Source organism: Nothobranchius furzeri, chromosome 9 (genome assembly GCF_043380555.1).
Source record: "Nothobranchius furzeri strain GRZ-AD chromosome 9, NfurGRZ-RIMD1, whole genome shotgun sequence".
Lineage (NCBI taxonomy): Eukaryota > Metazoa > Chordata > Actinopteri > Cyprinodontiformes > Nothobranchiidae > Nothobranchius > Nothobranchius furzeri.
This window is the reverse complement of record NC_091749.1, coordinates 29,934,869-29,949,973: the sequence shown is the minus strand read 5'-3', so window position 1 is coordinate 29,949,973 and position 15,105 is coordinate 29,934,869. Positions and strand designations below refer to the sequence as shown.

At 44.5% G+C, this 15,105-nt stretch overlaps 1 protein-coding gene across 1 annotated transcript; it reads left to right on the top strand.

Annotated features, from left to right (window-relative positions):
• Positions 1–7,907: 7,907 nt before the first annotated feature.
• LOC129153232 (ladderlectin) lies at positions 7,908–10,347 on the top strand. Its single transcript, XM_054732546.2, has 7 exons — positions 7,908–7,980; positions 8,113–8,178; positions 8,263–8,281; positions 8,624–8,718; positions 9,742–9,876; positions 9,946–10,057; positions 10,151–10,347. Exons 2-7 carry the CDS (start codon positions 8,113–8,115, stop codon positions 10,216–10,218), a joined length of 495 nt encoding a protein of 164 aa, XP_054588521.2. The 5' UTR covers positions 7,908–7,980; the 3' UTR covers positions 10,219–10,347.
• The last annotated feature ends 4,758 nt before the right edge of the window (positions 10,348–15,105 follow it).

Below are 15,105 nucleotides of genomic sequence, written 5' to 3'. Positions count from 1 at the left end.
TTCATTACGCACATCGCAGATGTAGCTAAATCACCCAAGAAAACATTCCCATCTGAACATCTGAGCTGCTCAGCGCAGCTCGCTGTCAGTGCGTATGTGCACAGCGAGCTGAAGTTGTGAAGATTGGTTTGGAGCGCGTCGTAGAACCAGAGCGCATGCGGGAAGGTTCCTCCTACTGAAGCGAGTGTTTTCCAAACCCGGTCTCTCAGAGAGACTTGTCACTTAGAAAATGTTCCCTGATTATGAAACTTTGGCTGAAAAGTGCTTGTTCCTGTCTCCAATGTGGCGACACATCCAGGAGCCGTCTGAGGAGAATCCCAGAATCTCACATCTTCAGCTCAGACAGCGCACATGAGTATGCACAAGCGTGACCCGTCAACCCGGTCTCACAGTAAGACTGGGTTGGGCCTGTTCAGGTTTACGCAGACAATCTTTACATAGAATTAACATACAGATATAAAATTAATTCAGTAAAATATAAAGCATTTTATTTAAATATCCATTCATTAATTTACAAGCACAGAGAGCCGCATCAGATGGATGGAAGAGCCACGGGTTGTGACATGTTTTCTCCAGGACCAGAGAGGACGCAAACTCAATACATCTCTTTTATTGTGAGGTAATAATTTCTCCAAGTTTTGCGGTTGCGGGCGGGAGTAGACATGCACGCTACGGGTGCGGGCGGGAGTGTAACACACACATTGCAGTTGCAGGCGGTAATGGTCAGAAATTCAGCGGGAGCGGGCAGGAGCGGGATGAAGAAAACAGTCCCGCGCAGGGCTCTACTGCTGCGTTTGTGTTTCAGTTTTTTTAAATGAATTCGATTAAAAATAAAGGCGCCCGGCCCAGCCCGTGTCCGAGGTAATTACACAGTCGTTGGCCCTCGGCCCGGCCCTAGGCCCTCGGGCCGGGCCGACCCGAGGGCCTAGGGCCTCAGTGCAGAGCTCTACTCCAGCGTGTCCCGGGTCTTCCTTTAGGGCTCCTCCTGGTTGGACGTGCCCTGAAAACCTCCCCAGGGAGGCGTCCTACCTAGATGCCTGAGCCACCTCAAGTGGTGAGGTAACGGTCACAATGAACCAAAACAACAACATGCTTAGAAACTAAAAGGCTGGAAATATGAACTGAACTAAACCAGCAGAGTGACTAACTGAGGACAACAGAACCTGAAGACTAACTGAAGGCCAGAATAATTATAAAACTAACAAGATCACAAAGAACAGAAGTGCACACGGAGCTAAAGAACCAGGGGAGTATTTTAAATAAAATATAATATAAATAAATTTTATGGTAAAAGATGTTTACGGTAAACAAAGCTAGAGGATGAGAGATGTTACTGCTGTGGTGCAAAAACAAAGTTTTTAAAACAGCACCTAAATACTAAACTAGATGAAAGAAAAACACCTGCAGGTCCTCCTCTGAAGGGCTCTGAGTTGTGTTTTTCTGCATGACGTCCTTTTACCTAAACATAAATATTATTCACATTAAACCAGTTCTCTGATCTGCTGCTCCGTACAGACGTCTGGGACATGCACAGCCCCGCCCAGCAGATGGCAGCATCATGACCAACAGACCAGAGAGGTCCACAGTCCTGGACAGTGTCTGATGGAGATGCTGTAGTATGACCCACCCAGGACCTTCATCTTGTTTTTGTAATATTCAGATTTGTTTAATCTGAAATATTTAGGAGTGATCATGAAAACTAGTAAATCTAGAAGGGGGCAAATACCTTCTGGTACTTCTGTGCCTGAGGCAAACTGCTACAAAAACTGAAGTTCTGTAAGTTTTTGGTTGTTTTAAAGCTCAGTTTGTCAGTCGCCTGTTTTTTTTTTCTGGATCCTGTTCTGCATTCTGGTCCTACCAAGCTCTCCTGGTTCACCAACGTCTCTCACCAGGTGAAAAAGGCATTGCAAAGATGGTTGTTTCTCAGGAAGCTACGTCCGCTCCACCTGCCCAGCTGCTCATCAGTCACTACCTTGACGAAAGCCTAACATCCTGTGCAAGAGTTGGTTTCCACAAAGTTTTCTGCTTCAGCGGTTTTATCATTTTTGTCACCTTTTTTAATATATTTTTACCTGTTTTATAGAAAAAATAAAAACTGGCATGATGATGTTTTGCAGTGGAGCAAGTTTGGACTCTTTGATCTGTAGTTGACTGGAGATGCACGACAGTAGATGACAAAGTGTGTGAACAAGCCCTGAGATCCTGTTTGAGAAATCCACTACAGAAGAAGGAAGCAGAGAAACTAAAATAAACATGAAAGTGTTGGAGACACAGAGGTGTTAACAGAACGTTTATGCAAACAGCTTCCTAACAAATAAAATGTAAAACACTTGGCATCTGTGTTTGGATACACACCTGTCTTACAAACAGAAGTCAAAAGAGAATATCATGTGACTTTTTTATCTGGAGGTTCTCTAAAGTCAGATTTAGCCTGGCAAGCCAGACTAAAAATATCTACACTCCCCTAAAGGATTATCAGGACCACCACACTAATACGGTGTTTCACCCCTGTCGCCTTCAGAACAGCCTTAATTCTACGTGGCGTTGATTCAACAAGGTGCTGAAAGCATTCTTTAGAAATGTCGGCCATATTGACAGGATAGCATCTTGCAGTTGGTGGAGATTTGTGGGATGCACATCCAGGGCACGAAGCTCTCGTTCCACCACATCCCAAAGATGCTCTATCAGGTTGAGATCTGGTGACTGTGGGGGCCGTTGTAGTACAGTGAACTCATCGTCATGTTCAAGAAACCAATTTGAAATGATTGGAGCTTTATGACATGGTGCATTATCCTGCTGGAAGTAGCCATCAGAGGATGGGTACATGGTGGTCATGAAGGCAGTGGCGGCTGGTGAAAAATATTTTTGGTGGGGCTGTGCTATTTTTTTTAAACAAACTTGTGCTTTCTGAGCTTTCTGCACAACTTCACTATTTCGTGAATTAAGCACAGCTCTTTTATTTCCTGTCTTAAATTATTGGACAAAGGGATTAATCCACGTGTGTCTGACTATTGGCACGCTGCCTTGCGGACCAACGTTGAAAAATACTGCATTAAATTGCACATAAAATAACATGACCATATATGGTCCACATCCACATTACTGTTTGTGAAAATAATATACTGGAGAATTTCATCACAATAATATTAAATAAACAAGTATGTACCTGATCTTTTGCATATTGTTGGTGAAGCTCTGGATGACCCCTGTGATGGAGACAGAGTCAATGTTCCTCTTCTGCAGCTGAACTGCATGTCCACATGTGGCATGATCTTGTGACACAATGCCAGCAGAAAGCCGAAATCTTCTTCCTCCATCATTCTCACAAAGCCTCCTGCCTCTCTCTCAGTGACTGGATCAAAGTCATCCGAGTCTCTGATCATCTGGAAAAATCTGAGGAGGTCATCCTTGTGCTCATACACTGTGTTGACATCTCTCTCTTGGACAAAATGTGCCGGTTCTGATCCACTTCTTCATTGTCTTTATTCACTGCAAGCCTGCGTCCCTCGTCTCTAGCTGCATGGCAATGTTAGCTCTGCCTAGCATAGCTAGCTTCACCGTGTTGTCCATGTGCGCCCGGGATAACTCATGTTTCTTCACCTTCTCAGAAAAATGTTTCATGTCCGTAACTCCTGACTCAATCCATGCCTCATCTGTCACAGTCGTTTGGAAAGCAAAATAACGCATTAGCGTGATTGCATCCAGCTAGCCAAGCCTTCCCAGAAGCCTCGTGTGTACAGTTTACCTCTCTCCTCCTCCTGCTGGCTTATCTTTACGTCGGGCTGATCTGGTCCAAGCTCTTTGACATTAAGTTTTTCCACCATAGTTCTCCTCTCGAACGGATACTGGAGAAGAGACCGAACTGAATTCAGTGGCTGCTGAGATCCGTTATCCATGCTGCTGCTGGTTGTAGGCGCACTGGCGTCCATGTCTTTTACGTCTGCGTCACGACCGTCACGAGTCACGACCAAAAACGTGCTGGAGTCGAGAATCTCCGAGTTCTACCGAGCACTAACGAAAGCCTTTGGCGGTAGCTCTATCGCCCATCATGCTTCTGAAACAACGTTGACGCTGACTGGATACATTTCCATTCCTACCCTTTGATTTTCTTGTCAGCAATTGGACGACTGGTCTCGTCCTGTTTGGGCGATTCAAAAACAACCTACAACCTCCACTGCTCGGCAGAGACCGACAGAGACCGGCAGAGACCAATATAGAAATATATATATATGATTTATTTTTGTTACAAAACACACAATTAACTTAGAATATGTGATTATTGTTAATTTTATTTATTTATTTTTTTAAATAAAAATTAAAAACACTGGGGAAACTGGGAGGGCGGCACCCTATCGCCCTCTACTGGCCAGCCGCCACTGCATGAAGGGATGGACATGGTCAGAAACGATGCTCAGGTAGCCCGTGGCATTTAAACCATGCCCAGTTGGCACTAAGGGGCCTAAAGTGGGCCAAGAAAGCATCCCCCACACCATGACAACACCACCACCAGCATACACAGTGGTAACACGGCATGATGGATCCATGTTCTCATTCTGTTTACGCCAAATTCTGACTCTACCATTTGAATGTCTCATCAGACCAGGCTACATTGTCCAGTCTTCAACTGTCCAATGTTGGTGAGCTGGTGCAAATTGTCACCTCTTTTTTCTATTTGTAGTGGAGATGAGTTGTACCCGGTGCGGTCTTCTGCTGATGTAGCCCATCCGCCTCAAGGTTGGGCGTGTTGAGAGTTCACAAATGCTTTGCTGCATTCCTCGGTTGTAACGAGGGTTGGGGTTAGGGTCTTCTATCAGCTTGAATCAGTCGGCCCGTTCTCCTCTGATCTCTAGCGTAAACGAGGCATTTTGGCCCGCAGGACTGCCGCATACTGGATGTTTTTCCCTTTTCACACCATTCTTTGTAAACCCTAGAAATGGTTGTGGGTGAAAATCCCGTCTGGCACCAACAACCATACCACGCTCAAAATAACTTAAATTACCTTTCTTTCTTATTCGGACCTTCAGTTTGGAGTTGAGGAGATGGTCTTGATCAGGACTACACCCCTAGATGCACTGAAGCATCTGCCATGTGATTGGTTGGTTAGTTATTGCATTAAGTAGAAGCTGAACAGGTGTTCCTAATAATCCTTTAGGTGAGTATAATTTAGTCTGGTTTCACTCTATGGACGGCTCTCGGTCGTGGGATGGGTTCCACCGCTGTCTTTCAAACAGTCTCCACATGCTACTGGACAACGAACAACGTGACGTAGTCACCGCAACAGATGTCGGTAAACGAGGCATGCTGTTGTTGAAGAAGGTGAAAATAAATCCTTTTTCTGAATAAAGGGCTTAAATACATCAATCTGCTCCTGATTTTAATGAAGCCCATGTCCAAATAGTCCAAAATTAATGTAAAAGCTGTTTAAAACGAGCTGTCACCATCTTGTTTCACTCCGTCACATCATCCCGCCCACCAGACCAAAAACGGGCCCTGATTGGCCCACAAAGTGAATAGAGCCCACAATAGTGCGCAAATCACAGCGTTCTATCTGTTTGAATCCCCTGTGGAGAGCTGTGATTGGCTAACCAGAATGCGTCTAGGGGCCGCAGAGGTTCCAGTGGAGCGTTCCTAGACCAAACGTTGCAAGGCAAGATTTTGGTCTAGCTCACCAGGCTGTTAGGTTTCTGCTCCGGGATACTAAAGCCTTTTCCCAGGAACACCACTGAGCCTACAGCTGGGTACAGCGCTGAGTCAGCCCATCTGAGTGTAGTTTTGTTCCCATGGCAGCTCCATGACAGAACCCTCTTAGGTGTGGGGGGAGGGGTGGGGTGTGTGCGATTTTTACTCATGACAAAATAACATCAGGTGATCAGTAAACAGCGTAAGGTAACCTGTGCGCTCAACAATAACACAACTGAGGTGAAAACGGTGTTGTTGGACATTTAGCTCGGTTTTATGGCTTTTTGTCAGACTCTGAACCAGGAAATGGCTGCAGGCTGTTAAACAGAAAGCAAAAAACTCCGGAGCAACCAGTGACTCCGCCCCCTAGCCAATCAGCAGTCAGAATCACGATGCCGGCCCACTCCGCCTTTCCAGGTACCTCAACGGAGCAGGGACTAAAAATAAGGGGGGGGGGGGGGAGTAGATTGAAAATACCGAACCGTGGCCTTGGGAACGGCGGTCCGTCCGAGCTGCACCGGGCCGAGCTGCACTGAGTAATGCTCCTGCAAAAACAGCTTCATGAATACCTGTAGCTTATTCTGACACCACATGAAGGCACCAGACCTCATTCTTTTTCTATGGCCTTTAACCTTTGTTCAACCAGATGAGTCGAGTGAGAACTCCAGGATCTGGCCAAGAGGCAGCAGCAGCGGACACAGTTAGCTTTACACTAAAGAACAACCGGTAGACAAGATAACAGCGATCAAAATCTGATAAATCAGTCAGACATAAAGACAAAAGACTGTTCTCATATATGTACAAGCAATCAGAACAGCTGTAAAACAGTCTCTAGTACTCAGAAGCAGGAACATCGATCAGAATCTGTCGATCACCATGAATTATTAAGGTAGATAATGGACTGAAGACAGTGAGCTTCAGTGACTTTTGCAGCTCGTTCCAGTCGTTGGAAGCAGCAAGCTGGAACGAGGAGCGGCCAGAGGAGGTGCGAACTCTCGATGGGGGCGACGGTAACACAGGAGGTGCTTGTCCGGAAGAGTGCAGCTTTGCAGATTGCAGTGTAGCTCATCCCCACCAGGGTGTGAATGCCTGTTTGAATGGGTGAATGACTGAATGTGTTGTAAAGCGCCTTGGGGGGTTCCAGAACTCTAGAAGGTGCTATATCAAATACAGACATTTACCATTTACAATCTCGAGTGCTTTCTCCCTAAAGGGGAAGTGTGTCCTTGTCAGCACGCAGGGGTCCAGTCTTCATACATCGCTGTCCTCTGGGCCCCAGACGCTGGCCCCCCAGAGTCCGCCTTGGCCTGCCTTGGGCGTCGGATCAGGAGCAGTGTGGGCAGACACTTCAAACCAAACGTGACAGGAACATCCCTGTTAGTAAAACTGTATTTCCGTGGTGCTCTCGCTAAACAGCTAAGGAAATAAAAGGCTTTAAGTTGTCATGTGTTTTGTCTTTTAGCCATTTCAGTGTCTTTTTGTTAAAATAGATCATTTTAATTCTTTTGAATAATTTCGTAATCTTTGATGAATATTTAACATTTATGAGTTAAATACGAGGCTGCGCAGTGGCGCAGTGGTTAGAGCTGTTGCCCTGCAGCAATTTGGTCCAGGGTTCGTTTCCCAGCCTGGGATCTTTCTGCATGGAGTTTGCATGTTCTCCCTGTGCATACGTGGGTTCTCTCCGGGTACTCCGGCTTCCTCCCACAGTCCAAAAACATGACTGTTAGGTTGATTGATTGGTCTGCCTAAATTGTCCTTAGGTGTGAGTGTGTGTGTGTGTGTGTGTGTGTGTGTGCATGGTTGTCTGTCCTGTGTGTCTCTGTGTTGCCCTGCGAAGGACTGGCTCTCTGTCCAGGGTGTACCCCGCCTACTTGCCCGTTGACTGCTGGAGATAGGCACCAGCCACCCACCCCCCACCCCCCCTGCGACCCTGCGTGGACAAAGCGGGTTCAGAAGATGGATGGATGGATGGATGGATGGATGGAGTTAAATACAAGAGTTCTTATCTTTATTTGGCTTTAGTTACAGGAAGCAGAGACATTATTTACCAAATGGAAAGCGCTGTTGCTACATAGAATGGATTCGAAACACCTTAGACTAACAAATTTACTTTGACAGTTTAAATTGTGGACTTCTTTCCTCAGGAATTTCTTATGGTCTGCATGCTTTGGAAATATTTGACTAGTGGTGAGTGACACACACACCGAGGAGCTAAAGGTATATAAATGCTGTGTTTTCATCCCCGGAGCATTCAGTCACCGGCTACTGCTAACCTCTTCAGCTGATCATCACAACAAGGTAAAGCTGGTAATAGCGGCACTCTTCATTTAGATGGTTGTTATAAAGCATTAATGAGTACTTTCAGCCTTTATTATTTAGGATGTTGAGCTTTTGCATCGGGTTTCATCGTCTCTAATGACTTTTCCACAGATGGCTTCAGATCTGTCCTTGGCTCTGCTCCTCTGTCTGAGCTCTGGGCTCTGGACTGGAACGGATGTAAGTTTAAATGTTCAGACACGATTCTGATGAGAGACGCTTTCTGTTGTCAGACAAACGAACATTTTATTTTTTCATCTACAGGCAGGATGTCGAATCAGAGGTTGGTGATTCTGACTTTACAGGTTTTACAGACACTGGGACACATTTCTCTGTGCTTAGGCCACTTTTGCACAACAGAAGTCTATGTGGGCCAAACTGAGGACCAGTCATCGTTGTTTTGACTACATCTCTCAAGTTTAATGAATTATTTTCTCACTCAGACAAAACAACTGCCATGAATCTTTGCAGCAACACATTTTACACACGCTTACGTACTGTTTTCAGGTGTGAGTGTGAGTGTGTGTGTGTGTGTGTGTGTGAGCATAATTAACTTTTCTATAGAATCCCACTTAAACACAACCAAAGTGTTGACACTGATCCTGATGTGCATGACCTTCTCCAGCTGCTGATGCTGGCGACTGCCCTCCTGGTTGGAGTTGGTTTGAAGATCGCTGCTTTGTGTTTGTGAAGGATGCCTTGGACTGGGCTGCAGCTGAGGTGCTTTACTCACTTATCAACTTAAACTTTTTCCTCATGAATCCTTTTTTGGGCATAAAATCACAGTTTCGTGACTTTTTAGTCGTTTCTGTTTGATGTGGTTTCTATATTTTTATGTTACTGAGTCATTTGAGTTAAATACCGATCATTTGCGTGACATGAAATCAGTGTTTGTGTTTAAAATGAACTTGTCACGATGCGGTGTCGGTGGTGGTGGACCCATGTGTGGTGGAGCTTGACCAGGAGGCAGAAATGCAGCTCAGGTAAACGAAAACAGATTTAATGAATCATGGCAGGTAGGATGAAACAGCAGGAGCAACGTAACAGGGTGAAAACACAACAATGACCTGACAAGGGATAAGTGCAGAACGGGGGTATAAATACACAAGGATAATCAGGAACACAAGGGCAGGATAACAAGGGGCAGGTGAGTCCAATAAGCAACTAATGAGGGGTAGACGGGACCAAGAGTCAGAGGGGTTGGAGCAGATCCTGACAGAACTAGTCCAAACTACAGTTCTTACATTTTAAAATGAGTTAGTTCAGCTCCTAGTTCATAAGGACGCAACAGCAGAAGACCCTTGGAGCTGGACCCCGACTCACAATCCTCTGATCACGAGGCAACTCGCTGTACCTCCTGAGCTACTGCTGAGTAGCCCAACCCTAACCCACAAATCAAACAGGAACAGAAATGGCTTGTATAGCCCCTCTGATCTGGACAATGGTCCAACAGTAGATGGGCGTGGCTTAGGCTCTCCATGGAGAATGTGTTTGTGGGTCTACCCTCCATAACTCCCGTGGTCAACCGGACTACACGGACATGGCTCCGTGGAATCTGGAGTTGTTGGAACTGACAGAAAACGCCAGAATGAACGCGTTCACCTGATAATATGAACAAGTTCATTGAACTTGTTCAGGCACAACTCTACGTGTAATCATGTGTTTATAAAGCTTTTAATTCCTCATTAGTATTAATCCTTTTCTTTTGCTTTTCATGCTCTCGTGTTTTCACCTCCTTCTCAGAGATACTGCCTCTCAGTTGGTGGAAATCTGGCCTCCTTCCACAGCACAGCTGAGTACAACTTCATCAGGGATCTGATCTTGAAGAAAACTGGAGCTCACACAACCTGTTGGGTTGGAGGCAACGATGCAGCGAAGGTGAGCACAGCGTCTCCGTAGTTTCTGCTTGGACTGGATACAGATGACTCACATCTGCTGCTGCTGTAGGACGGTGTGTGGATGTGGTCCGACGGCTCAAAGTTCGACTTCACCGCCTGGCACGCTGGCGAACCAAACAACTACGGTGGAAGTGAGAGCTGTATGGACATCAACCTGAGAGGTAACAATCTATAATTGTAAAATAAAACTGCTGAAAGTTTCAGAAACGATTTGATCAACTTTATGACTTTCTCGTTTTTATGTCTTTCAACAGGAGAAGATTATGTCAACGATGAACGATGTGCTCTAAGCCTTCCTTTCGTCTGTGGAAAACACGTCTAGCTGGCCTTCATTGTCCCTAAAAGCTCAACGGTGTGACCTTCTCACTCACGTCACCTGCAGGACATCAAGCCTCGATGATGTCACACCTGCTAATAAATCATTTAAATAAAGATATTTATGTCTCGTTAATCTGGCTCAACTGTCTCATTTATCTTTGTTATTAGACCTGAATGGATCCTTAAGAACGCTTTAAAGAAAGAAACGAAACAAACGTTCTTTACATTTTAGTATCAGACACACCGTTCTACGTCCACACTCGTTTATTTTTATTATAGTCTCTGTAAAAATAGCACGTGTAAACAATGGTGTAGGCTCCAAACACGACTGTAGAAACAGAAAGGGGTTGATCCTCATCTTCTTCCTCCTCCGTTCTGCCGTGTGGTTAAGCGTTGGCTCCAGACCGTCGCCGCCGCAGCAGAGGGGACCTGAAGATGATGCTGATCCTGAGACCAGTGGACTCTTCTTTATGAAGCAGCTGAAACCTCACCTGTTCAGGCTTCTGTGGGACCTCCTCTTCATTCATTCTCCACGTTTTCTGCCTCCCTATTTAAATTGTAATTTTTTCATTTGAAATTTTATCATTTCGTTTTTCTTCTTAGTTTTTCGTAATGTTGAACTATTTTTGTGCTTGTGAAGCTCCTTATGACTTTTCATAAAAGGCACTACATGAAGTTTCTTTGTAATAATGAATATAGTCTGTGTGTATTTGCCCTGATGTTCTGACTAGTCGTATCTAAACACTACCAGTAAGTAAACAACCCATAGGAAAGAGGGAAATCAGTGGATCCTGAGGAAGGTGGAATAGGTAGGGAGAGCAGATGACCTTTTTTGTGGGTAAGTTGTCACAGCCTTGGAGTGTCACAAATAGGCATAAACATATTTTTTGCTCACTTTGTAGTTTTTGTGTGATGTCATATTTTCTAAAATACTCACGTTAAAGTCATTTGAGCACAAAAAAATGCACTTACAAAGATAGCCAGTTGAACACTTTATTAAAGCACACGAACAAAGAAAAAGTGTGTGTGTGTGTGTGTGTGTGTGTGTGTGTGTGTGTGTGTGTGTGTGTGTGTGTGTTTGAGAGAGAAAGAGAGAGAGAGAAACACAGAGGGGGTGAGCTAACAACTGCAGGTTGAGCACACAACTGTTGAGTGCTCCTTGCACACATCCTGTCCACATGTTTTGCAAAAGCGCGCATGCACGCTCCTCTTCCCTCTGCAAAGGTGGCATTTTTTCTTTATTGTCTGCTCCTGGGCTGGAGCTGGCTCCGCTTGCTGCTGCACCTGCAACAAAGCTGCAGACCTGCTGGACCACTGCAAGCGAGTGCGCCTCGCCTGGGCTGGTCTCACCATGGAGCTCCCAAGCTCCTGCAAGAACAGCCTTCGGCAGATGCTCCTCTTCTGCTGGTTCCAGGCCGGTTCCAGACAGCCACAGGACCAGGGCATTGTAGGCGCTCACATCTAACATGTTGCAGAAGAGCGACATGTGCCAACGTCTGGTCTTGCGGCGGCAGCTGTATGTTGCAACGAGCAGGAATAAAAATAAACGAATAAATAAATTACATATGCAATTAGGTTGGCGAATTATAATTAAATAAAATAAATAAATTACCTTGTCCAAGTTGTCAACTGCCCCTTTGCAGCAGTTGTCATCGATGATTACGGTCGGCTTCTGCTGCGGTCCCTCCTGACTGACTCCCCCTAATTTTGCTAATTTTGCTAATTTTGTACATTCAGTGAGGCTTCTTTTTTGAAAGAACACTGAAAAAGCACAATTACCCCTCCAGGGTTTCATTCACGTTGAAACTTCTTCTCATGGTTGCGGTTTAAAGAAATGAATCCTGATCTGAGTCTCATATATATACTTTTAGTCAACTGGTGCACCTGTGTAAACTGCCCCTAATAACTGAATGTAAACAAAATTCGGCTCTGCAGGAATTTGTTTTGCAAAACAAATGTACGCCTTTGAAGTTTATCAGCCTTCATCTTAGCTTTCATCCATGCAAATGCTTTGTACTTATTGAAATAACATTTTGCAAAGGTAAAATTGTGAGTGAGTATCTGAAATTTAGCAGAAAATCATTTGATTTTTGATATATGGCATGCCTTTGATGAATATTCATGATGTCAACAGAGTGTGAGAACCTGCCCCCCCCCCCCCCCCCCCCCCCCCCCACACACACACACACACTCTCATGGCCCACACCTGCTCAACCACTCCAGATAATGATCACAGATCTGTCTTTTGAAGATCTGTAAAGTGCTTTGATACCTACATACACACATGCCTGCACGAGCACACACAAAGGGACACATGTCAAAATGTTATTTTGCAGAATAAGCTAATTTTGTACATTCAGTAAGGCTTATTTTTTGAAAGAACACTGAAAAAGCACAATTACCAAAAATTTAGAACACACACATGCAAACTATTTTATGGCATCTCTAAATAACACAAAAACCATTTTCTTGCAAAATATGTATTATAATGGGCAGTCAGACTCAGAGGTAAAGAAATACAGCTAAATTATTCAGTTTAAATGCTGGGTCAGCCATTGCCCTGCTATATATGGAGAAAGTACGCTATGTAGTGAAAAATGGTAAACACTGCTTCTTACATTTGTGATGAGACTGTAAACATGGTCACAATCATATTTTTTTTAAATTATGCCAGTATTTATGCTAATTAAAAAAATATGATTTACATGAAAGTAAATGGCACAAAAAATGCTTCAATGTGCTTAACTGTACAAAATGATTTCCACGTTTTAATAAAGTAGGTTGAATATTTTTTCAAACTTTTTTTTGTAATTCTTTCCAAAATACACATCCTCCATAAAAATGAGATAAATTGCATTAACATAGCCAAAGTTATTCACAAAAATACACGTGTCAGCACAAAAAAATGCTCTAATGTGAGGTAAGGGTTAAAGGAGACCACTGAGTCCACTGATCTCAGGCTCAGGGGGAGAGAGTTCCAGAGTCTGGGGGCCACAGCAGCAAATGATCTGTCACCTTTGGTCTTTAGCCTGGTGCTGCACAACCAGTAGGCTTTGGTCAATGGACCTCAGGGACCTGCTGGGGGTGTAGGGACTGAGAGTCCAATTAGTGTCATCAAACACAGCTGGACTCTGATGAAGGTGTAGGAACATCTCAAGGATGATCAGAAGAAATGGAAAGCACCTGTGTTAAATATAGGAGTGTCACAGCAAAAGGTAGGAATACTTAGGACCATGTGATATTTCAGTATTTCTTTAAATATATCAACAGAAATTTCTAAAATTCTGTGTTTTTCTTGTTAACTCGCTGTAAATATATATATTCAGGGAGTTTCTCGTTTTTTGTTCTATCGCGAGGCCCTGGGAGAAGCGGGAAGGCGGAAGGAGCGAGAGTTCTGAATGGCAATAAACGGCGGCACTGAAAAATAAACGTGTGGTTTATTAAACTTTACATGGTAGCAGAGGATGGTTTCCAACTATAGAACGCCGCCTAAACTCGATGAAGCCAGGTCATACGAATGCTGGAAAAATGAAGTTAGTATGTGGAGACTTGTTACTAATCTGGAAAAGAAGAAACAAGCACTCGTGGTGGCGCTGGGGCTTGAAGGACAAGCCTGACAGACTGCTTTAGAGATATCCGCAGAGGATCTTAACAAAGATGACGGTAAGGAAACCTTGCTTACAAAATTGGACACCGTTTCCTGAGAGAAGAAAAAGATCGAGCTTATGAAGCATATTCTCACTTTGACGCGATATCTAAAGACAGTGCAATTTCAATGGCGGACTACATTATAGAGTTTGAACTAAGGTACAACCGTATAAAAAGTATGATATGACTCTACCTGATGCTGTACTAGCATTCAAGCTCCTGGACACAGCCTGTCTCAATGAGAAGAACAGACAGCTAGCACTAGAAGGCAGGAACATGCAGCAGTGCCTGGCTTGGGTTCAGGGGCCTCAGGTAGACCTTAGTTTCTATGCTGTCCCATCACAGGGGAGGGGGAAGTCCAGGAGGGGGAGGACCCAACCTTTCCTGGATGTCCTATGTCTTATATAATCTGGAAGTTGTGCAAATGCAGGGATGGGCGTAGATATTCTTTTTTTTTTTTTTTTTTTTTTTTTTTTTTACCTTGTCCTGTCTGGCTGTGAAGCAAGCAGAATTGATATCTGAATGCTGGTAACAAGCCTTACAGATTTACTCTCAGGTGGAGCATCAAAGCGTTTGCTTTTAATGTCACGCCTGAAACTTAAAACTTTATTGTTATTGTTGTTGAATGCTTTGTAATTCCGACCAGACACGGAGACAGAGGTGAAAGAGAAAGGAAAAGAAAAGGTGGGGAGAGAGAAGGAGGAGGAGGGGGGGGGGGTCCACAAAAATAAACAATGAAAAAGAGTCTGCTTCTAGACCTGCAGAAAAAGACAAAAAGAAAGCAAAAGGACAAAAAAAAAGGGACACAACAACAATACAACAAGATCTAGCTATCACTGCGTCAACTTGATGAAAATATATAATCAACATTGCTTAACTGAAGAATCACGATAATAAATCACAGTGCATTAAGTGCCCACCATAGTCTTAAGACCTGTGTTTAACGTGCTCAAGCCCATACTTTTGAGAGCACCATGTGAGCACCTGTGTGTGTACACACGCTTGTTTATTTAAGGTTTCTCTATAGGAGCGTCCAACAGAAAGTGTGAGGGACCACAGATCCGCCCCCCAAAGATGTGCAGGAGACGGGGGGAGCTCCAAGTCCCAGAGATCCAGGCGCTGCCCCAGAACACAGGAACCCCGAGGAGATTGCAACCAGAAAGGCCCCCGCCCCCCTCGAGAGGCACAGAGGATCGCCCCGGGGGGCCACAACCAGCAGCCGGCAGAGTCCCGGGAGACATCA